At 38.5% G+C, this 24,436-nt stretch overlaps 1 protein-coding gene across 2 annotated transcripts in view; it reads left to right on the forward strand.

Annotated features, from left to right (window-relative positions):
- The window catches only part of scamp1 (secretory carrier membrane protein 1), a 59,900-nt gene extending 36,011 nt beyond the window's left edge, over positions 1-23,889 (forward strand). For both annotated transcript variants that reach the window (XM_048620425.1, XM_020530600.2), the window contains 6 exons: positions 1,713-1,821; positions 2,334-2,462; positions 3,204-3,363; positions 7,339-7,440; positions 9,913-10,030; positions 17,526-23,889. In XM_048620425.1, the coding sequence (XP_048476382.1) occupies positions 1,713-1,821; positions 2,334-2,462; positions 3,204-3,363; positions 7,339-7,440; positions 9,913-10,030; positions 17,526-17,678 (771 nt within the window). In that variant the 3' untranslated portion in view covers positions 17,679-23,889. The remainder of the gene's footprint in view (positions 1-1,712; positions 1,822-2,333; positions 2,463-3,203; positions 3,364-7,338; positions 7,441-9,912; positions 10,031-17,525) is intronic.
- The last annotated feature ends 547 nt before the right edge of the window (positions 23,890-24,436 follow it).

Consider the following 24,436-nt stretch of genomic DNA (forward strand, 5'->3'; position numbering starts at 1 on the left):
GCATCCTTTCTGCTCCTATGATGCTGCTTGGCCTGCTGTGTTCATCCAGCTCTGCACCTTGTTGTCTCGGATTCTCCAGCATCTGCAGTTCCTACTATCTCTCGGGGTTGTTTTTTTTTTGTTGTTGATTTTAGATGTGAATATAGGTATGGTTGGTAAGTTTGCAGATGACCCCAATATTGGTGTAGTTCACAGCCAAGAACGTGATCTCAGAGTACAACGGCACCTTGATCAGATGGGCCAATTGGCAGAGGAGTTTAATTTAGATAAATGTGAGGGGTTGCATTTTGGTAAGGCAAATCAGGGCAGGAAGTGTACACTTAATGAAAAGGTTGTGGTAAATGTTGCTGAGCAAAAAGACCTTGGAATGCAGGTTCATAGTTCTTTGAAAGTAGAGTCGCAGGTAGATAAGATAGTGAAGGAGGTGTTTGGTATGCCTGCCTTTTATTGGTCAGTGCATTCAGTATAGCAGTTGGGAGGTCATGTTACAGCTGTAGAGGACATTGGTTCAGCCACTCTTGGAATACTGTGTTCAATTCTGATCTCCTCCTAGCTATCGGAAGAATCTTGTGAATCTTGAAAGAGTTCAGAAAAGATTTACAAGGATGTTGCCAAGGTTGGATTTTTGAGCTATAGGGAGATGCTGAAAAGGCTGGGGCTACTTTCCCTGGAGTATCGGATGCTGCGGGGTGACCTCTATAGAAGTTTATAAAATCATGAGGAGCATGGCTAGGATGAATAGTCAAGGCCTTTTCTCCAGGCTAAGGGAGTCCATGATCTCCGTGGATGGCAGAATGGATTCTGGGTTGAATGGCATATTCCTGATGCCTAGTGCATATGTCTATATGTACTTCAAACACACAAGCCTCCTCCTTTCCCCAGGCCAGTGAAACAGTGTGCATTAGCAAGTCATCTGTTGTTACAGATTGGAGAAAGTTTGTCTGCTTTCAACAACAGTACATGTTTCGAGGCAACTTTGTGTATTGCTGAAAAGAGAAATACTGCTGAACCTTTTTTATCTTGCACTCATCAGGACAATTGTCAGATTTCAAACGATTTCAACAATTTGAGAGGCGTGTGTCAATGGACAAAGGAGCTGTTGTCTCCCCAAGCTCCTGACTAATTCAAAAAGTGCAAAGATTTGAGCAAAGAACAGGTTCCTGTGTATGAATGTATGCTGCTTCTAGCAAGCACAGATGAGTCAGGTTATGAGGTCTACTGATTATATCAAATTTATTATTAGTGTGGCTGTTATTATTCTCGCTGGATTATTCAAGTGCTGTCTAATCATGTATGCACATCTAACAGAAGGTGTTGAAGTAGATATTCAGCTTTGATCTAGAATGACAGCAGGTTCAAGGGGCTGATTGGCCTTTGCTGTGTTCCTTACATTTTTTTTTCAAAACTCTTAACTCCATTGCCTGGCTATTGTTTTTAATGTTATGATAGTACAGAAATTTTAACGTAACCTGTGATGGAGCCTATCCCTGCCTGTTCTCAGTTTCCAGTTCTATGGTAAGCCTTGATTTTTCAGACTTGTACATGGAGACTTGCTGCTGTTATCATGGAGGCTATCAATTCTCTGAAGTTTTTGGAGCACAATTACCCTTGAAGCAATTTGGAAGTGACAGTGCCGGTCTTCTAATAGATTTTCAGTGTATTGCAAAATATTGAATTTGTGTATATAAATGAGTTTGAATTATGTCTTTTAGGAAACTGCTGCAGCCCAGGCTGAGCTGCTGAGACGTCAGGAAGAACTAGAGCAAAAAGCAGCAGAGCTTGATCGGCGGGAACGTGAAATGAAAAATCTCAGCTATGATCGTATGTAGTCACGTTCTTGCTGAAGACTGTCCTTGCATTTGCACTCGTACACAAATTTCTTATGTTAGCAGGATGTGGCATTTGTAGCTTGTGGTTCACTACTTGATATAGTTAGCAAATATTTTGGGTAAAGATTATTCAAGTTCAAGCATCCAACTTCGCCGATTACTCTGCAGTATTTTGTACAACAGGGCTGTGAGTTATTGAACCATAATTTAAATTATTGCCCAATTAATAACTGACTTTTTAAAATTTAATTATTACAGTACATGTGATTGATATATTGATTATTGACGTACAGAAAGTTGAGAACCATATTCAGACTATAATTAAAAATATCATCATGGCATTCTACTTACACTGACATTCAACTTTTATGCAAATGCCTCAAAGCAAAATTAATGATCAGAAATGTGTTTTTATTTCAGGATGATTTTTCTTTCTGAGCTGGGAGAAAATTGAGTTTATTATCTATTACCTAAAGAACTGTACACAAGTTATTTTCTTTTCAGCTCGGAAGAACAATTGGCCTCCCCTTCCTGAACGATGCCCTGTGGGACCATGTTTCTATCAGGACCTCTCTGTAGATATCCCTGTTGAATTTCAAAAAACAGTCAAGATGCTCTACTACTTATGGATGTGTATGTAAACTCTACCACCTTTTATTGAACTTTAATGTTGATAATCTGTTCGACACAAAACATTTAAATTTTCAGTCATTATTTTTGTCAGGTGTGTTAAATTAAGTATTTGTCTTGTTGAAAATGCTTGCCGCTGATTCACAGTAAATATTGTAGGGATTACAACCTGATGCATATTTGTAAGTGTTTGCAGTATGGAAAAAGATCAACCTGTCCAAAATCCACTTTGTATGAAGGCTGAATTTAAAGAAAAGGGCACCAACTTAGCATTTTCTTTTTCCAGAAAGGAAAGAAATGCTTTTAGAAATGTTTTCTGGAACTCTAGATAAGCCCTACCCCTCCACACACTTATTATGTCTTTCAATGGATTTGAACCTTTGGTTAAGCTCACTTCAAATCACCAACTGGATCAATGCCTATCAATTTGAGAACATTGAAATAATTAAATGGGCAGACTCTTGACTGTTGGATGCTGTTAATCTTCCAATTCATGTTGTAACTTCCTTCAGATACCATGGCATCTTGTTATAAACTGACAACTTATTCATTAGTGCAAGTTTTATTGTTGGTGACATCTAATAAACATAAGCAATTTGCAATCTAGTGTTTAGGGAAATGTCTGATCACTATTGACCAAAGTTTTAGTTTCAACTGCAAAGTTATGTTCTTGCACCTCCTAAAATGTGCTTTCAACAGTTTTTTTTGACTTAGATTTTTTTTTTTTTTTGTTCCCCTCCACAGTCCATGCAGTAACACTCCTGGTAAATATTATTGGATGCCTTGCCTGGTTCTGTGTTGATAGCTACCGAGGTGTGGACTTTGGCCTGGCCATTCTCTGGTTCTTGCTTTTTACCCCCTGTTCTTTTATTTGTTGGTACAGACCACTCTACAAAGCCTTCAGGTTAGTAAACCAATCCTTTTGAAATGCTGTATTTGTTATGATGTGAGAGTGAAATAAATGTTATACATGACCTAAAATCAGGCTTTGTTTTTAATTGACAAAACTGCACATCCACAAGAAGTTTAAAAATTGCTTCTGGAAGTTTTTTGGAAGAATTGTTATGTGTTGTTGATATTCTACTTGCCAAAGTGGAATTTACAATGATCAACTTACTGTACAAAACTATGTATTAATAGATAAGTTTTAATTGAACTGAATAAGGCCTGATATAATGTGCCAAAAGTCTTTGGTTACTTTTGTGGAAAAACAAAATATATTCAACATTTTAACACCCATATCCCTCTAAGATAGAGGATTTCATAGATTCTTAACTCTTTGAGTAATTCAGGACTTAGACAAAGAGAAATTAGCAGCCAATTATCCTATGACCATCATTGTGTTTTGCTTCTAATAATTGGGGAATTTAGTCTCTGCATTTCTATCTTACTAACCCCTTCAGAATCTTGTATGTCTTGTGGGGCTGCTTCTCATTCTTCTAAATGCCAAAGAATACAAACATACAAATTTAGGAGCAGGAATAGGCCAGGAATATAGACCCAGTTTACTTGTCCTCCCATTACAGGACAAGCCTTTATCCCAGGAACTAATTGGTGAACCTTCACTGTACTACCTCCCAATGTGAGTATCTCCCTATTTAAATTTTGTCTTTTGTGTTTGAGGTGTCTGGACTTCAGCTTGAGGATATGGGGTTTTGTTGTACATAGATCAGTCTGGGATTCTCTGTTCAGTTTTGCGAAAGGTTTTTGACCTTTTGACATGATGCAATCCAATTTCACCAAATGATACCTAGTTAAGAAAAGTAAATTTATGACAATAGGTTGCCTTTGTGTAGAAGGTTGAGGTGACCTTCTCGAAAGGTGTTAAAATTATTCTGATTTGCCAAGTTACGTACAAAGATGTCTGGTGTTGGAATCTAAACCAGGGATTTTAATCCTAAAAATAGAGCACAAAGAATAATACAATTCAGAAGCATGAGATTTCTTGCATGTTATGAAGAGTTTATAAGGAGGTTTTAAAATAAGTTCAGTGAGTAGGCAAAGATGTGTCAAACAGAGTTAATTACTAGAAAATGTGAAAATGTCCATTTGGAAAGGAAAATAAAAGCATGTTATCTAGATCCGAGATTTGCTGAGCTCTCATATGCAGAGTGATCTGGGTTTCCTATTGCACAAATCGCAATTTTTATGCAGATACATGAAGTCATTAGGAACATTATCATTTATCGTAAGGGGAAGTGAATACAATAATAGGTTATGCTTCAGTTATACAGGGCAGCAATGAGACCACATCTGTACCATGTACAATGTTAATCTACTGATTTTAAGGAAGTATGTAAATTTTATTGAAAACAGTTCAGGACAAGTTTTACCAGACTTGAATGTAGAATGGGTGGATTGCTTTATAAGGACGGTTATGGTTCAGGAGACCATTGGGTCCACATTGGACAAGCTCGGCTTGTATCCCCTGGAGTTAAGGAGCAAGAGGTGACTTGATTATGACCTAATGGGATCTTGAAGGGTCTTGACTAGGTAGATGTGCAGAGCATGTTTCCTCATGGAAGAATTTAGATCTAGAGATCATGGTTTAAAAATTACGGGTCACCCACTTTAAACATATAAGGTGAATATCACTTTAGGGTTGAGAGTCTTTGGAACTCTCTTCCTAAATAGATGCTGGGAGTAGAATCCTTTGAATATTTTGAAGGCAGTGGTAGATGAACTCTTATTAAGCAAGGGGTTGAAGGATTATCAGTGTAGGCAGGAATGTGAATTTGAGGTTACAATCAGATCAACCAGAGAATCATACAGAGCAGAAGAGGCCCATCCAGTCTGTACCACAAAAATACACCACCACCTACACCTAGTTCTAATTCCTCCCCATTGGCATTTGACACTTGACATTCGACATTTCAAGAGCTTTCTAAAGGTTGAGGTTTCCCACCTTAACCGCCCTCCAACACAGTGCATTCCAGACCCCAAAAAGCCTCTGGGTGAAAATGCCTTTTCCTCAAATCACTCTAGGGCTCCTTCCTTTCACTTTAAAATTATGCCCCATTGTTAATGACCCTTCGACTAAGGGGAACAGCTACTTTCTATTCACCTTGTTAACACCACTTGTATCAGGTTCCCTCTCAACTTTCTCTGCTCCAAAGAAAACAATCCAAGCTTATTGAGCCTCTCTTCATATTTGAAATGCTCAGTCCCAGGCAACATTCTTTAATGTCCTTTGTGATTGCACTGGAGAGGTTGCAATCATACCCTTTCGAGTGGTGACCAGAACTGCACACACTACTATACCTGTGGCCTAACCAAAGTTCTCTACAGCACCAACATGACCTCCCTTCTTTATAGTCTATGCCACAACTGATAAAGTACACCATGTTCTGCCTGAACTACCCTGTTAAGCTGTTCTGCTGCCTTCAGGGATCTGTGGACAAAGATCCCAAGATCTCTTCTTTTGAAGTTCCTAGTGTCCTGCCATTCACTGTGTACTCCCTTGTCTTGGCACTTCTTCCAAAATGTATTGTCTCTTTTTTTTTTCAAGAGGTAAATCCCATCTGCCACTGATTTTTGCTCATCTGACTAATCCATTTATACCCTCTAACACCTTCCTCCTCGCTGTAGATGACACAAAAGATTGGTCGTGTGGTTAACAAACTTAATTCTTCTCTTTCCTTTTATATACACAAACACGATATCACAAAAAAGGCAGTTGCCGCTAGTTCCTGTGGTACATTGCTGCACACTGGGCTAGTCATATAAACAGTTTTCTACCACCACCCTCTGTCTCCTCCCACTAAACTGATTTTGGATCCAACTTGCCAAGTTATGGATCCCATGAGCTTTTACCTTCTTTATCAGTTTGCCATAAGGAACCCTGCCAAAAGCCTTGCTGAAATCCACAAATTACACCTCCTGCCCCACCCTCAGCTACACACTTGATCGTCTCCTCTAAAAATTCCACCAGATTTGTTAGGCGTGATCTCCCTCTGTCAAAGCAATGCTGACGATCCTTGATCAAATCATGCCTCTCTAAATGGAGATTAATTTTCTCTATCGCTGTTTTCTCCAATAGTTGCCCCGCCACTGATGTGAGACTCGTTGGTCTATAGTTTGCAGGTCTATCTCTACTACCCTTCTTGTAAAGTGGAACCACATTAGCTAGCTATCCTCTGGCATCTTCCCTGTGACCAGAGATTATTTTGGAAATTTGGGTCTGGGCCGCTGTAATTTCCTTCCTCACAGCAATCTCATCCAGAATTGGGGACTTGTCCACTTTTAAATCTACCAAAACCTCTCTCTTACCTCATTGCTGCTTATATCAATCTGCTCAAGAGCTTCACAGTCCATGATCTTGATTTTCTGCACTTCTATTCTCCTCCTCTTGAGTGAAGACAGATGTGAAGTACTCTTAACACTTTACCGATGTCCTCCAGTTCACGCTGGGATTGCTCCCTTGGTCCTTAATAGGTTCTACTCTTTCCCTGGTTATTCTCTTTCCCCCTTGACATACTTGTAGAAAATTTTGTGATTCTCTATAATCTTGCCCACCAGAGTTTCCTTTTCATGCCCCCATTTGCACTCCTAATTGCTTTCTTGAGTTTTCCCCCACCCCTAGCTTGAATTTCTAAATTTCTTTGTTAATTCATGGCACCACTATTCTCCCTACTATTACTTCCTTCCCCCAACAACTCTGATATCTAATTCACTGTTCATTCAAATGATTTTTATTTTGTACTACTTTGGGGAACAACAAGCTTTTCTTTTTTTTATTTCTCGTTTTCACTGGATTTGAATGGAACAACATCTTGTACACAATCTTGATCCTTTTAGCCCAAAACACAGAGGTAGGGTGCAGGATTTATGGAAGTGAATTAACACTGAATGAAATTGATGAAGATGCATTCTTTTTCAGGAGTGACAGTTCCTTCAGCTTCTTTCTATTCTTCTTCGTATTTATCTGTCAATTTGCTGTCCATGTATTGCAATCAGTAGGAATTCCACAGTGGGGAAACTGGTGAGTATTAATTCCCAGATTTCAGATTCATTGTAATGAGAACCATCAGATGACGATTAAAATTGTTCCAGTGACTTGTTTTTTTTTTCCCCCAAGCAAATTACCTTAAGTGAAGCTTTTGATCTTAATGTTTTTAAATGAAGTTGAATAGATCTTTTTGAGGATCCATGTCAACTCTTTGTGTTTATTTTTCCCTCTTCCTTTGGAGATTCTTGTAACCATATAGCCAGGACTGGCTTATCTGTCAGTCAGTGTGCACACAAACTGTGGGAACAAGCATCAGCAGGCAATGATAAAGTTAGAATTTGGCACTTTTATCCTCTTTGCTCCCTCTTTTTCAAACCCCAACCCCCCATCACACCGCACAAGCACTCTTGCATGCGCCAGCTAAAGAGTGTTCCTGCCAGTACAATCTCCGTTTGCTTAACTAATCTTAGCCAAAAAATTGAAGAATCTTTTTTCTTGGTTTGCTAAATAAGGCCGAAAATTTGAGTCAATACAGCACTGAAAGAGACCATTTAGCCCATCAAGTCCATGTAGACTTTACATACAGCAATCTAGGAAGTTCAGTTCTCAACTCAACCCCAGTGGTCCTGCTGTATTTCTTTCAAGAGTCCATCCAGTTTCCTCCCCTAGACAGAAAGGTCCATATCATTATCATTTTGTTCTTCCTTGCATTCTCATCCATGTCAACTAAAGGGGGCAGCATTTCTTTTGTCCACCTAATCCAAGCTGGCCCTAAACTTAGACTCCGAGTCATACAGCACAGAAACAGATCCTTTGGTCCAATTCGTTCGTGCCAACCAGACATCCCAATCTGATCTAGTCCCATTCGCCAGCATTGGCCCATACCCTCTGAACCCTTCCTATTCATATATTATCCAGATGCCTTTTAAATGTTGTAATTGTATCCTCCTCCATCACTTTTCTTCTCTGGCAGCTCATTCCTTACATGAATGCACCACCCTCTGCATGAAGAAGTTACCCTTCCCAGGTCCTTTTTTTTTTTTTTTTTTCTTGAATCCTCCCTTACCTTAAACCTATGCCCTCTAGTTTTGAACTCCCCAAGCCTAGGAAAAAGACCTTGGCTATTCACCCTATCTATGCCCCCATGCTTTTATAAACCTCGATAAGGTCATCCCTCAACATCCAATGCTGTGTGGGGGGATGGAGAATACCCAGTCTCTTCAGCCTCTCCCTTTAGCTCAAATCCTGTAGTCCCGGTAACATCCTTAAATCTTTTCTGCACCCTCTCCAGTTGAACACGATCATTCCTATAGATCGTCTTGTATATTTTTGTCAAATCTCCCTCAACCTGCTTTGTTAGAAGGAAAACAACCTGAGCTTGTCCAATTAGATGCAAGGTTGAAAATCCCTCCTGCCTGGAGCTATTGTAATAAATCTCCTCTGCACCCTGTCAAGGATCCTGGCATCATTCCTCGTGTTGTGTTCCGAACTGGGCACGATACTCTAGTTTTGCAGTCACCCAGAGTTTTACAAAGATCCACCATACCCTACTTTTTGCACTCTCCTTCCACTTAAGAAAGCCAAGTTACCCTTGTTTTTTGGAATAGATTTGTTTTACTTTTTAACTGAGATATTTGAGATTAGATGCAAATGTTTCATTCTGTTTGCTGAAAATGTGTATAGAACACTCTCTTGTTTTGTAATGTGGGAAGAAAAGCTTTACCTTTTTAATTTGTAAGAAATGTATTGGCCTAGGTTTTGCAGGGATTTTTGACAATCTGCTTCTAAATCATTACCCTTCTGAAATTGATCTCAACTTCAGGATTTTCTTGTTAATCTGAAATTATAAATTATCATTCACTGCTCTGCCATAAGTCCTTGCTGACAGTTATTGAAATCAAACCATTTGGTAGGAGCATACACTCTAACCACTCTGTCATTTTTTTAAAAGTTGCACATTAAGGTGTAGCTTGGTTATTAATGGCAATTTCAGTAAAAACTATTGCTGAACAAAATATATGGTCTTGGAAAAAGTGTTTTATCTGGGGACTGTTGTTAAATCTAACTGGATTTTAATTGTCTGATTCTGTCATGATGTTCCAGCAGCTTTCTTCACCATAGGTATATGTTCCAATTTTGAATTTATTGTGTGTTTTTAAAAAGAATGGCTTGCTGTTGGTGTTTTTAATTTCTTGGTGGCCATCTGTAAGGATTGATTGGTTGTTTAGCTGTACTTGTAGCTCCACATTCAGAATCTCCACTAAAGAATGTAACAATATACTGCACAACAAGAGGAGGTAGAGTTTTATTTTGTCACTGAGTGTTAAGAGGTCTAGCAAGACTTGGTTTCTTTAAGGCCAGCAGCAAGTATCCTTGTTTTACCGACTACTGCAATATCTAGCCCATTGAAACTTGAAAATTTGTGCAATTTTCAGGGTTCTGTTACCAGTTGTTTTTAACTTCCATTTTGAAAGGTAGATCTGTAATCATCTCTGTGTATTTCAGTGGCTGGATTTCAGCACTTACAGCTCTTAATAGGAGTATTCCTGTTGGAGTTCTAATGATGATTGTTGCAGCAGCTTTTACTGGTTCAGCCGTTGTCTCACTAATTATGTTCAAAAAGGTAAGCAACTTTTTTAACATCCATTTTATAATATACACATTGTGTGAGCTACTTTGTGCATTCATTAGTTTCCACACTCTTTTTCAGTCTATATTCCTCTGTAACCTTTTTATTTTAAAGTTTGTTTTAGAAGAATGTGAAGATGTGTATTGATTTGAAAGTGGCATTTATGGGAGTAATCAATATTTTGCTACCAAATGTAAATATTTAGATAGAAACTATCCATTTTTAAGTTTCTAGATTTAAATAAGATTGTGAACGAAGTTCATCATGATCATCTGAACACTTGAACTAAACAAATATTACTAGGTTGATAGCAGGTCTGCAGGGACCATCATCTGAGGAGAGGTTGTGTATGCTGTGTCTGTACTCCATTGGAGTTGGGAAGAATGAGAGGCACCCTTATTACAATATACAAAATCTCTTAAAGGACTTGATGCGGAAAGGTTGTTTTCCCCTCGAGGGGCTCTAGGACCAGGGAGCATAATCTCAGAATAAGAGGTTGCACGTTTAAGTCCGATGAAGGGAAATTTCTTTTGAGGTTGGTGCACCTGTGGAGTTCTTTATCAGTGGGACTGGGTATATTCAAGGTTGAGAGACCAATTTTTGTTTTAAATCAATAAGGGAATCGATGCTTTCCTTTTCCGCAAAAGCTAGTGGAGTTGAGGGTTAGCTGTGATCTTATTGAGTCTGCTCAGCCATTCAATAGTGTGAAATGGCCTACTTCTGCTCCTTCAACTTATGGTTTATATCTTCTGACAAGCTACTTCATAGGCTCTTAAATTGTGGATCTTAACAATCTCTTTTATATTAATTTATGTTCAGTCAGCTTTCACCATTTCATTCATTCTATCCATTTAGTACCTGCAGATCTTTTGCTGTGGCAGACAGGGCCTTGTCGTCTGCCAACTTCACGATTTGAAATCTACTCTGTCATCCTTCCTTCTGTACTTTCTGTAGTGTTTCATTTATCATTGCTTCTGCATAGATCTTAAAGAAAAAATTGTGGCCCCAGATTAAATGCTGAACATACCGGCAACATGCATTCTATGATTATATTAAGAGAAAAGCCCAGCTGAAGCACTCGTTCATTTTTTTTCTGCATGTTGCCTGTCCTGCACCTTCTAAATCTCCAACACAACCTCAAACTGTACTTGCTGTGTCAAACCCTGTGCCCAGGTTCTGCTCACCGGTCAATGTTTTCACTGTCTTGCATTGGTTAAGTGCCCTCCATCTCCTCTTGTTGCTTCATCCCTCCCTATAATTGTAACTTTCCACAGTCCTAAGGGCTTGCTTCCCTTCAATTCTCTAGCCGTTTGTTCAATCCCTACTTCTATTTGTACATTGTCACTATATTTCTCATTCCCAGTTCTGTCTCTGCTGCACCAGAGATGCAACTTAAATTGTAAGCTCGAGTCTCTGGAAAGGGACTTGAACTCGTAGCTTTCTGACTTGTACAAGAGTTAAGCCAGGTTGAATATAACTATAATGCTAATAGGATTAAGCCAGCTGTACAGTGAGGAAGAGGCAAATTGCCCATATTTGAAGCTCTTATTTGCTGTCCAGATCAGATGGACACTGTGAACTCCCAGTAACTATTTAGCTCAAGCTCTGATTTAATGTCTTGTGCAGTTGATTTAACTTAACTATTTTGACAACAGCACATGTTGGTAATCATAGTTTAGGTCAAAGGCTCCTTTGTAGAAAAGCAATCGTTGATTCCTTCGGCAAAGATAGGAAGAAGACAGTAAACAAATGGAATAAAAAATCTCTTAAATATTACTATCCCAGTTTTGAGGTTTTTGTGAAATAGATAATTTAGTTTCAGGAATGTATTTTTTGACATTGAGAAGATTATTCATAGCTCTGAAGTGTTTTGAATAGTTGCAGTTATAATTTTAAGATTGTTTAATTTGTTGTACTAGTATTGGCCGTGGCAAATAGTTTTGCTTGGTTTTTCCAGCAGGTGGCAGTCTGAGCATTGTTACAGGGAGAGGTGACCTGAATTTTGTTGCTTGAAAATAAGCATTATGCAGTGCTCTACTTCTAAAGTTAAAATGTTTTGTTGCCTATTCTTGCTTTTTGACCCCAGTCATTTGCCACCACTACCTCCTACACTCCTGCCTCCCTCCCGCAGCACCTCCTTTTCTTTTGCATCAATCCATCAATGTGCTAGCTTGAGCTTTCAATGTTTCAAGAAGATAGCTCATCACTACCACCTCCCAAATCAATTGAGATTTGGGAAAGAGTGATGCCCACATACTGTAACTGGATTTAAAATAATAAAAAGATTTGAAGCACGCTCCAAGAAATATTTGGGCTTTTGATACATTTGGCTATCTAAAAGCTGAAAGCATGCTACTGTTCCTATATGTTGACTAATTATCTTCAAAAGACATATAAAAGGTAGAGGTTGCTCAATTCATTTGGAACAGCTGTCAATTTTTGTGACCATTGACTAGCAGGTGTTTAAATATGGTTATGGGGGAGGGGGCTAATGAAATAAACAGTTGTGTGTAATAAACTGCTCTCTGATCTTTCCCAGTAAGTGTCACAATTGCAGCATACTTTAGCAGTGGACTTGTAAGTTATTAAAGCCTTCAGGATCCTTTTTATTTTTAAAGAAATGTAAAGGTAAGCAAGCAATAGTTTTAAAAACCTAATGAAATCTAGTGTTACCATAAGAAGAGTATGACCATTATTTAACGCGCAGTTAGTTTGTAAATGAAAAGAAAATTTGAAGGTCATTGGGTTTTTCAAAAGAATATTGACGAATGTAATGAGACAACAAGGTGCAGAGCTGGATGAACACAGCAGGCCAAGCAGCGTCATAGGAGCAGAAATACCTTGTCTATATTCTAATGCAGCTAACGTGGGCAAGCCTTTTTTTTTTTTAAAGCTCATTATTGAGGCTGTGGGAGATTGTCTGCACATCAGGGTTACCCTCGCTTACGTACTTCTGTACTCGCTTACTTACTTCTGTACTTGCGTACCTACCTACACCAACGCCCCATGCCCTCCACCCCTGGGCTCTCCGATTTCCCCCAACACCCTAAATGCCAGAGACTTCATTTTTCTTATTCTGCAGTCATAGCTCTCCTTCATGCTCTTGCTTGCACTTGTGGTAGTGGTGCCTATTACTGAGCTCCGATGTTATCAGGACTGCTAGAGCTGCCAGCCAGTCGGATTCACTGTAGTACTTGACTGCCAGACCACCTCCCACTTGAAGTCATACAGATCGAGAGTGCAGAAAAAGGCCCTTTGACCCGTCACATCTGCACTGGTCAAGAACAACCACCTATTTTAATCCCATTTTCTAGCACTTGGCCCATAGCCTTGTATTTGCAAGGCATATATTTAAAATGTTGAGGGTTTCTGTCTCTATTGCCCTTACTTGTAGTGAGTTCTGGATTTGCACCACCTTTTTAGGTGAAAAAGCCTTTTCTATCATGGTTAAACCTTCTACACCTAACCTTGAACCTTTGCCCCGGTCATTGATCCCTCCAGTTTGTGGTAAGTTTCTTGTGTATCATCTATGCCCCTCATAATTTTATACATCTCGATCATGTCCCTTCTCAATCTCCTATGTCTAAGGAAAACAACCCCAGTCTGTCCAATCTCTCTTCATAAGTGAAACTCTCCAGCCCAGGCAACATTCCAGCAGATCTTCTCTGCACCCCTCCAGTGTTATCATATCATTGCTATAAAATGGATTCTAGAACTGCATACAACCCTCTAGCTGCAGCCTAGCCAATATTTTATACTATTCTAGCATAACCTCCCTGCTTTTAAACTCTATGCCTCCACTAATAAAGGCAAGAATACCATATGCCTTCTTAATTATTTTATCCACCTGTCCTGATTCTTTTAAGAAACTGGTGGACATGCACAACAAGTCCCTCTGATCCATAGTGCTTCCTAGGGTCCTACTGTTAATCATGCATTCCTTTGCCTTGTTGGCTGTGCCCAAGTGCGTGACCACCCGTTTGTCCAGATTGAATTCCATTTGTCACCGATCAGTGCATCTGACCAGCCCTTTACTATCCTCCTCACTATTTGACACCTTACCAATTTTCGTATTGCCAGTGAACTTACTGATCAACACTTCCACATTCAAGTCGAAATCACTTCTATAAATCACAAACAGCAAGTGCTTCGACACTGTCCCTGTGGGACTCCACTGGACACAGACTTCTGTTTGGAAAAATGTCTCTCTGCTTCTTGCCATTGAACCAATTGTAGACTCAATTTGCCAAATTTTCTTGGATCCCATGGCTCTTACCTTTTGCGATCAGCTTCCTTTGTGGAACCTTAATCAAAAGCATTGCCGAAGTCCAAGTAGACTACATGAAAAGCATTGCCCTCATTTACATTTCAGGATGGAAATTCTTCTCCATTTTTAGCCTGCCTGCAACCTTTTGATGCCTGCAAGGTGTAGGTATCACATGCTTCAGGGGCAAAGTATTTATTAACACTTCAGCTATGCCTCTTACTGATGAAACGGTACTCCTCCATGCTGAACATCACTTGGAGGAAGCAGTAAGAGTGGTAAGGGCACAGATGTACTCTGGGTGGTGGACTACGCTGTCCAGCAAGAGTGGCTCAGTAGCATTACTGCTGGCTGAGTGTTGAAGCATATTGTTGCTTGTCTGTGTCACCAGTTAGTTGAGGGGTCTAACAGGGGGGAAACATACTTGGTTTTATCCTCCATAATCCACTAATTACAGATGCATCTGTCCATGACAACAGCAGTAGGAATGACCATGCAGTCACAGTGGAGACCATGTCCTGTCTTCACATTGCGATACTCTCCATTATGTTTGTGCCACTGCCATTATGTTAATTGGGGCAAAATTGAACAGACCTAGCAATTCAACTAGGCAGCCATGAGGCGCTGTGGGTTATCAACCATACAATTGGTATTGAACCACAATTGTGACTTGGCACATCGTCCACTGTACCAAGAAATCGAGCCTGGCTCAATGAAGAATGCATGAAGGTCACTCAGTTTGGAGTCTCACTGCAGCCTCAAACCTCAGTCCCAGAATATTACTGCAGAAGTTCCTTCGGTTAGTGGCCTGGGCTCAGCCACCTTCAGCTGTTTCCTCATTGACCTGGCCTCTGTCCTAAGATCAGAAATGGGGCTGTTCCCTAATGATTGCACGTTGTGTCATGGTTCACTGGGGTAGTGTGCTGGTAATCAAGCTCCACTATTCCAGGGGTCATCACAAATGCGAAAAGTTAACTTAAAATTGCCCAGTTCTACATTGTTCATGTTAAAAGAGTATGGACGTCAGTTTTTCTTCCATTGCATTTAATAGATGATTTCTGGTTAATCAAACATTTTTTTTAAAAATAATGGTAAAAGTAGACAATTTGAATTGCTGATCTGTAACACTATGCCTTAAACTCTGCCCCTTTCTTAAAATTCCAATGCCCCCTCAATAGACACAGACAACACAAGGCACAAATATAATTTGGAGTGGAGGGAAACCAGTCAGAAGCACAGTTCTAGTACCATTCTGCATAGCAGATGAAACAAATTCTTTTTCAGGCCTTTTGGATTCCTTCCTAATCTTTGATGTGAGATTTTGGTTGCACTAATTTTATGCCTACCTTTTGCTTTCAACAGGGTCAGGCGGCACGGTGGCTCAGTGGTTAGCACTGCTGCCTCGCAGCGCAAATGACCCAGGTTCAATTCCATCCTCGGGCGACTGTCTGTTTGGAGTTTGCACATTCTCCCCATGTCTGCGTGGGTTTCCTCCGGGTACTCTGGTTTCCTCCCACAGTCCAAAGATGTGCAGGCAAGGTGGATTGACCGTGCTAAATTGCCCGTAGTGCCCAGCAATGTTTGGGTTAGACATGGGGAAATGCAGGGGTAGGGGAATGAGTCAGGGTGGGATGCTCTTCGGAGGGGCGGTGTGGACTTGTTGGGCCGAGTGGCCTGTTTCCACACTGTAGGGATTCTATGATTCTAGAAAACGGGCTTTGCAGAGAACAGTTTACAGAGAATGGTGATGGAGAGCAGCCAGCTACTAGAAATTTTCCTTAACGCAAGCGGGAGAGAGATGGATGCTTTAAGTTTGCAGGCTAAGTGGTTTGATGTATTGTCCACGTAGCAATCTGCACCCAACTGTCCAGGAACCAATCAAGTTCTGAGCCCACAACAACTGATTTGAAAAACCAACCTAAAGACTGTCTCTAGGCAAAATTAAGCTGAGCATAAAGAAGCTGTGCTAATTTGTCTAGAATTTATCTTCAGTGTGTGAATTAAGCAGAATTGAATATACATTCACATGTTCTCTGGTAGCTTATTTTTAACTGCAAGCATCTTGCACAGTTTTCTCGCATTTAACACCGTATCTCCTCACACGTTTTGAAAAAAGTCTACAAATGTTAAGCATAACTCATGGCTCCTTGAATGCTGAAGTAGTCTGTGTCTATATGCAGCATGGTCGAGGCTTGACGTTAGCACCATCTCTAACAAGTGAATATCTGACAGTCACCACTGAGACATTCAATAGCATTACTGTTGCTGAGTTCTTCCACTATCCATATCCAGGAGGCATAGCATTGACCAGAAAATGAACTGGGCTGACCATATAAATGTTGTGATGACAAGGTCAGAAATTCTGACCTTGTCCACCCCACTGCAACACCAGCACCTCCATATCATGATGATGAACAAGTCATTGGTTAAGAATTCTCTGGCAAATAATGAACTTCCTGTATCCCCAATGCCTGTCCACCATCTACAAAGCACAGGTCAGGAGTGTGGTGGAAAACTCCATTTGCCTGGATGGGTGCAGCTCCAACTGTACTGAAAATCTTTGCCATCAAGCACAAAGAAGTCTGCTTGATAGATGAAGTGTCAATCACCTTCATTATTCACTCGCTTCACTACCAGCGCTTAGTGACAGTAGTGTGTACTATCCAGAAGATGCACTCCAGGAATTCACCAAGACTCTTTCAACTGTACCTTCCAAACCTGTGAACTCTACTACCTAAAAAGGGCAAGGGCAGCAGATGCTTGGAAACATCAACATCTGCAAGTTTTCCTTCAAATATTGCTCCATCCTGGCTTAGAACTATGTTATTGCTCCTTCGCTATTGCTGGGTCAAAATCCTTGAACTCCCGTCCTAATAGTACAATGGGTGGTCTGTGCACCCCAAGGTTCAAAGCAGTACAAGAATGGAGCTGATTGACGTATTCATTCTCCAGACCATTTGGGGACGGTAAACAAATGCTGTCATGATATATGCAAATTACAGTTTCGATAAGTATAATGCTGATAGCTTGGACGTCCTTTCTAAAGCCTTTCTTTTTTTTTCCCCATAGATCTTTACATGTCTTAATTCTGTTGTATAATGTTATTAAATGAGAAATGTCCTTGCTATTATACAGATCCCACAAAGCCATCTCTTTATTCTTTATTTCTCACATCTAGTCTTGGAGAGAAGGACTTACTAACTTGATATTTTTCTTCCTTTTTAGGTGCATGGAATGTATCGTACTACAGGAGCTAGCTTTGAGAAAGCTCAACAAGAGTTTGCAACAGGAGTCATGTCAAACAAAACTGTTCAGACAGCTGCAGCAAATGCAGCTTCTACTGCGGCTCGTGGTGCTTTCAAAGGCAACCAAATTTAAGGGAGAAATCACCATTTCCCAAACATCCACCATCTAATCCATGTCCCACTCCAGTCATTGCATACACACAGATCCCTATGAACATGATCTCACTGTAGCTGCAGCATGACCCTTTATTAAAAAAAGCTCCATGTGGCCCTTGAATTAGGTTTATGCATGGGCTAAAAACTTACAAACAGTAGTACTCTTGCTTGAAGAAAATCTTGTTTATTGAATTGCTTTTTGTTTTTCATAACCCTTTTGGATTGTCATACTGTCCTTTCTGTTAAGTTTTAAGTTTGTAATTTGCATGTTGTCATTGTTTCTTTAATATTGTACTCGAGTTACTGAAGAATCTTGTCTTCTGTGTTACATTGGACTGCTGACTGATTTGCACGCAACTTAGTGATCTTGGAGAATTGCTTGTACTGCCAAAAGTACATTGGATTGGAAACTTCTTTTTCTGTAAAACGTTTGTAACTGCCTTCATAACAAGCACTTACAAGTTAATGTCAAAGTAACTTGGTTGTACGTAATTGTTTGGATTTTCCTCATGGCTCTCCTGCATTAACTGAAAATGAATGACATTATACCACTGAAAATTACAAGGGTAATCTTGATGGTTAATGTACTGTTTGTGTAGCCCCAATGACTGAGAAGCCTCATTTGTTCAAGTACAAACTGGGGTACAGAGTAACAAATGCCAATTACAGGTGGCATGAACAGTTTGGAGTCTTTTGGAAATTGAACTGCAAAAGTGCATGTCGAGCCTTCCTACCATTCGTATAAATTGAGTATAAACAAATTCCACCTATCGTAGACAGCTCTCGAGAAACGCACATCCTTCAAGTGCAAGCATTAGGGTATACCCATTTTAACTGAAATTTATATTTTAGAGAAAGGTCTAGTTATTTCCACACTGACTTCCACAGCAGCATTTCAGATGAGAAGTGGAAAATTTAGTTTTGTTTTGGCTCATGACTTCATTTCCAGGCATGTTCAATTTATTTTTGTTTCCAAGTGAAATATTGCTTTAATTAGATTTCGAAAGGCTGTAGGAACAGACCTGAGTAAAGAATGGTTGAATTGACTATTTTTAATGACTAATGTCGATGAGTACAACAACTGATCGTACAGCTGCTAAATCTTTCAGTCTGGTTGGTCATTGAGATCTTTTCATTTTGTGATGCGAGTTATGCTTGTTATTTTTGTGTATAAATCTTTTTCACAGTCTTGTCCAAGAAGAAGTGGTACAAATACTTTTTAGTTTTAGTCATTTTGCATCTCTACCACCTCCTCGACAGCTGCAACTTAAAAGAAAACAGACCCGTGATATTCCTGAACAAAAGTTCTTGTTGCTTCTATGATAGGCCTGAATAAAGAATTGGTTTTAATTTTGCAAATGTTAGCATACGACCTGATTTGATACAGTAAACATACTTCTTGAAGGGAATTGTATAAAGTTATTTTCTATATGCATTGTTCTCCAACACTTTTTTTTTTAAAAGTTTGAATCTAAATGTCCTCATCAGCTGCAGATGTTTTCGAAAAGAAGGTTTCAAATTTAATTAATCCTTGTTGCACACTAGTGAGTGTGTGGATCATAAACAGTTTTTTGAGACTGTTTTCTGCAATGCTGGTGGTTAGTGCACAAAGGAGTACTTGCTAGGTGCACATGTGTTGGAGATTTCTGTGGACTGCTGAACTGGTCTAACTTGACTCCTTTCTATTCATTTTGTTTCCTTTTCCTCTCTTATTCAGAAGAGGTTGAGTTTGTGTACATAACTCCACACATTCCCATGTTAGCTTGATTTGCAGTAACAACGGATGGTGCACCAAGTTAGTCAGGAGATAAACTTCTGAAATTTGTTTTGTCCTGTTTGTACATGCATTAAATGTTTCTGTAAACTTGTATAAATGTGCTGTGTTTTTAGGGGACAATGTATCCAGTACTTTTATTTTGAAGGCAGTTGTAGTGTTTTGCTGAAGGTGTAGGCATGATGTATTTGGATGTTGGAATGAACATTGTCTGAAATACTAGGAGTTAAATCAATTGTAATTAGTAAGTTGATTGATGTTTCTAAGTTGTGTAAATAGACACTCATAAAATTGCCACTGTTGTTCCATACCTATAAATAATACTGGCTGGGAGAAAACTGTAGATTTTTAACTTAAAGAAATAGCTGTGACAATTTATACAGCTGGAATCCACAATAGGACTTCATGTTTGGAACTGTCCATTTTTCCCGGAACTACCAGGGCATGATCAAAATCTGATTTAGTGGTGAATGGGCCAAGATCAACTTGGTTGGCAGGCAAAAATTTCAATAATGTAAAATTCATATCTCCAAGCATTGAGCAATTCTGAATTTGTTCAATCATAATGAATAAGATGCATTTCCTTGCTGGCATGTTTTGAATCAACTTTGAATTAAATATATTTTTTAAATAACTAGTGAATGAAATCTTGATTTATACATCATTTGAAATACTAGTTAGGAATTTGTAAATGGAGTCCTGTTCTAAGATTTGTGATGTGACCAGATACTGAGGTGAATCAAAGAGCTTCAAATGGTAAGTGACAAATTGCTCTGTTACTTGTACTTTTTGTTAAATATGGTGGTAAATATTATCAATGTTACAAAAGACCATGAAGACACTTCATTAGTTAATGTAGTTAGCAATGTTGCTGTTTTCTACTTTTAAAAAATTAGTTATGTCTCACAGTTGAGAAGTACTGTGACATGAAGTGCATTAGTATTATGTCAGCTGAATCAGCAATTTTTATATGGCTTTTTGTTTTCACTTGGGTATGTAGGACTCAAATTTCAACAATGATTCTTTCCTTGAAGTAAATGGATAAGAGTAACTTGAACAAGTCTTGCTTTGTTATTCCACATCTCTGCAAATGTTTAGGAAGTGTATGTTAAATGCAGATGAATTCTTTTTAGAACAGAATTCAGTGGTGTAAAGATGCTGGTGTACTTGTCCTTGGGGTTTGTGCAGTGATGAATACATTGGTGTTGAAGGATGTTTATTAGCCAGTGGATTATGTAAATGTCCTATGAAGTTAGTGACTGAGGTTCTGTATTTGCAACCAGATAATCTTCTAAACTTCAAATATTGCATTTTTTTAGGTGTTGATTGTTCTGCCTATTTTTATTTGTAAGTTTTGTGATTTTTTTTTCTTGTTTGAACTATATAGAGATAAAGTAAGAAACTTGATTGTTCTCAACTTACAATTTAACATTTCTTCTATTTTTCTTAAAGGTTAAATTAAATGTTTTTGTTAAAAAAGATATTTGATTGAAACAAGCTAGTGTAAAGAGGGTGAAATGGAGGAATTTAACAAATAAAACTTTCTGCATGCTGTGTAAAAGGAGAAACTAAACTCCAGTGGGAGGGAGGTTTATTTTGATTTGCAGTAGGTCCACATTATAAACTACGTGGGGCCTACTTGTGTAAGTGATTACATCTAAAATGTAATTGAGCTTAACAGACTAGAAAGATCCTAGGATTTATCCAAGATCCAAGGAATTAGGTAAAGCGTCCAGATAGAATCCTGTCGCTGAGTAGTAATGAAGAAAAAATCAGTCGGATACTTTTGGGGAAGCGTACTAGTAAGACTAGATCAGACTTAATTTTTGTTCTGTGCTTACTAATGCCACCTAAGTAAACATGAGTAATCATATGGGCAAGATAGTGTTCCCGTGAAGTACCACTTTGGCATGACTGAGTTTCTCCGGGAGCAACTATGATGTGAAATCTAAAACTGCAAAGCAGAAACTTGAGCACTCAATCCGGTTGAAATTTTTAGCATTTATAATTAACAGAATTTCTATCTGAAATAGAAATTAAGTTCAGAAACATTCAGCATTGAGCAGCAACTCTGCTTGATTTCTTTGGCAAATGTCAATTAAAGTATGTTAAGTACTAAAATAAAACTTATGTTACTGTAGATGTTGTTTAATACTGTTTAACAATATGCTAGCTTTACACAGTTTTGTATTGTAATTCTTCTAATAGCTGTCTTAATTGATAATTCCTAAATTGATCTATCGCAACAGGAGTATATTTAGAAGGAAACGTTTTTTAGAATGAGTCAAATGATAAAAACCTGCTGAGACTAAAACTTATTCCTTAATCTTATCCAAAATTGTTTTTTTGGAATGAAGCATTTTAAAACATACACACTTGCCAGAGAAATTATTTACATCCCACAATCGGCAAAACATCTAGATGTAGGATATTTAAGTGTGAACTTTTTTTCAGTTCGTTTTAAAAGAAATATCTGTTCAGAGTTTGATTTTCTGTCCACATCTCCTGTATGCTATCCAACTGATGTCCCAATTACAATTCTTTTGAGAATAATAGCTCTGCTTCCTCGTGGGTTGAGCAATATACCAGTTTGTCATGTGAGGAAATTGCAATATTATGCACTGGCATTTGCAGTCAGCAGAGAATCAGTGGTGCTCACTGCTGACCTCTCCTGGCAGTTTAGATCTAGTGCCAAATGGAGATCTCCAGATACCTAGCAAAAGGCTGATCACATTAAAGTGTTCTCACAGACAAAATAAATCAGGAAGTTAGAAGCACCACATCCCATCACTATATTTATTTAAATTTCAGATAGTAATATAAAATATTGTTTATTATACTAGCTTCTGTCTTAATCCGAACTCTCAATGTGGAGAAATTTGACATTCCAAAAGCAAGTTCCTATTCTGAGGCAGTGAGTATTCAGCATTAATTATGAATTTTAATACTGTCTAAAAAATAAGTTACCCCTTAAGGGAAGACTGAGGGATTGTGATATTATTACAAGAGTAGTAATCCAGAATCCCAGGGTTAATATTCTTGAAAGCATGGGTTTGAATTCCACCATAGTCAAATTTGAATTCAACAATAAAAAGCAGGCCTAATGGTGACCATGTAATCACTGTCAGCAGTCAGCAAAATCATTCATGTCCCTTAGGGAAGATAATCCTTACCTGCTGGGGGGTACAAATCACTCCAGGCTCAGTAATCAGTTGGCTCTTAACTAACCTCTACGCAATTAGGGATGGGCAATAAGTGCTGGCCTAGCCAGCAATGCCCAAGTCTGAAGAATGAAACCTTGTTGTTTTAAATACATTTTCATTTTGAGTCCTGATCAAAACTGATTGTATGAAAGCATAATTTTTAATCAGGACCCACAACAGTGCATCTTTTGGACTAGTCTGTTTCCGTTCTGTGTGACTCGAGAACAAACTCAATGGCAATACCTTCCAGATTGTGCACAGATTCCAAAAGTAGTTAGTTTCTGCAGAGTGATGAGAATTTTGCCTTATTGCCACCATAAACCCCAAGCTGATATCTTAATTAAAAAGGAAAATTAACATAACGATATTCCAAATTACCCACATTTTGTTTTGAAAAAAGGAAACTTCTCAACCTTCAAACCTTTATTCTTAGATGCATCGCTGCCAACCTGATTTATCTTTTTTTAATGTAGCAAAAAGGACCTTTCTTCTAAATTAGCAACTAGATTCCTTCGAAACATTCACTTTTGGATTTCATTCTTGTTGCTGGCTTTTTTTATATCATTTAATAGCTGATGTTCTGAAATGACAAAAATTAGAAATTTCCAAAACAGCAATTATTGCTTTTTTAAAAAAAAGTTTGAAAATTTAGTACTGCAATACCAATAATCCACTTGGGTTGTTTCAGGATTAAAAACACAAGCAGTAACATTTGAAGAGTAATTTTAGTGAGGCAGTATCAATTAATGCACTTTGCATTGTGAAACATGTATGGTCTAATTGGGTAGAATGTATAAAAAGATTAATTTTATACAGTTGCTTTACTCTTCAGAGAATATTGTTTCACCTGATTTGAGCCATCTGATGTTAGCCTTACAACCTGTATTAGACCATATTAGCATTGATAGAGTTTGATTTTTAAAAACAAAACTTATTCAACACAATACAACAATGTCTCTCACACTCATATGTATTCTTGTTCTGTTTCATCTGAAAGCCATGAAAGGTTTTGTTCTTGTACTAAGTATTTAATTCAAACTCTACTTGAAGATGTGGATTTCCATGTTTGCCTTGCAATTGATAGCTTTTGATTTATTAAAATCTGATATTTATTTGTATATTTTGTAAATTGCATTCTGCCATTGTTTTGAGTTGCCGTATACTGTACAAAATGCTCTCTCCATTCTATAGTAAAAAAAACTACAACCCCACTGAATAATTTTAAGTGTTTTTTTTGGTCACCTGATTTTATCAGCATGGAGGATGTGACCGGTGGCCTCTTGTCAAAATTAGTTGCATACATCAATGAAGTGTTTGGTATCATTTAATTTTACTGATACCTCCGATTTCATTGGGAATTCATTTCATGGCATTTTCTTTAATGTGCAACAATATCCCTCGTTTCAGCTGGGACAAACAGGGAAAATAATGTTAACTTGCAGTAATTAGTTGATGAACTCATTTCTGAAGAGTCTTAGTGCACACATAGAGATATCCAATAGTAATTACACTAATTTACAAATTTAAGCATCAAATTCTGATGCTTCTTGGCCTGAAGATGGCCTCACAACCAAACTTTGTCTTCTGAGAACATGTTGGAATCCTAACCAATTTTATTTTGCTTTTCCATTCCTTGATTTGCTCTACCCTGTTCTAGCTGAGTTGAACAACAGATTAAAACCTTGTGTGCATGGCTAACGACTGCGTCATGTTGTACTTTCACCCACTGAAATGGATTCTATTGCTAAACCATTTCAA

This window comes from Rhincodon typus, chromosome 3 (genome assembly GCF_021869965.1).
Source record: "Rhincodon typus isolate 14 chromosome 3, sRhiTyp1.1, whole genome shotgun sequence".
NCBI lineage: Eukaryota > Metazoa > Chordata > Chondrichthyes > Orectolobiformes > Rhincodontidae > Rhincodon > Rhincodon typus.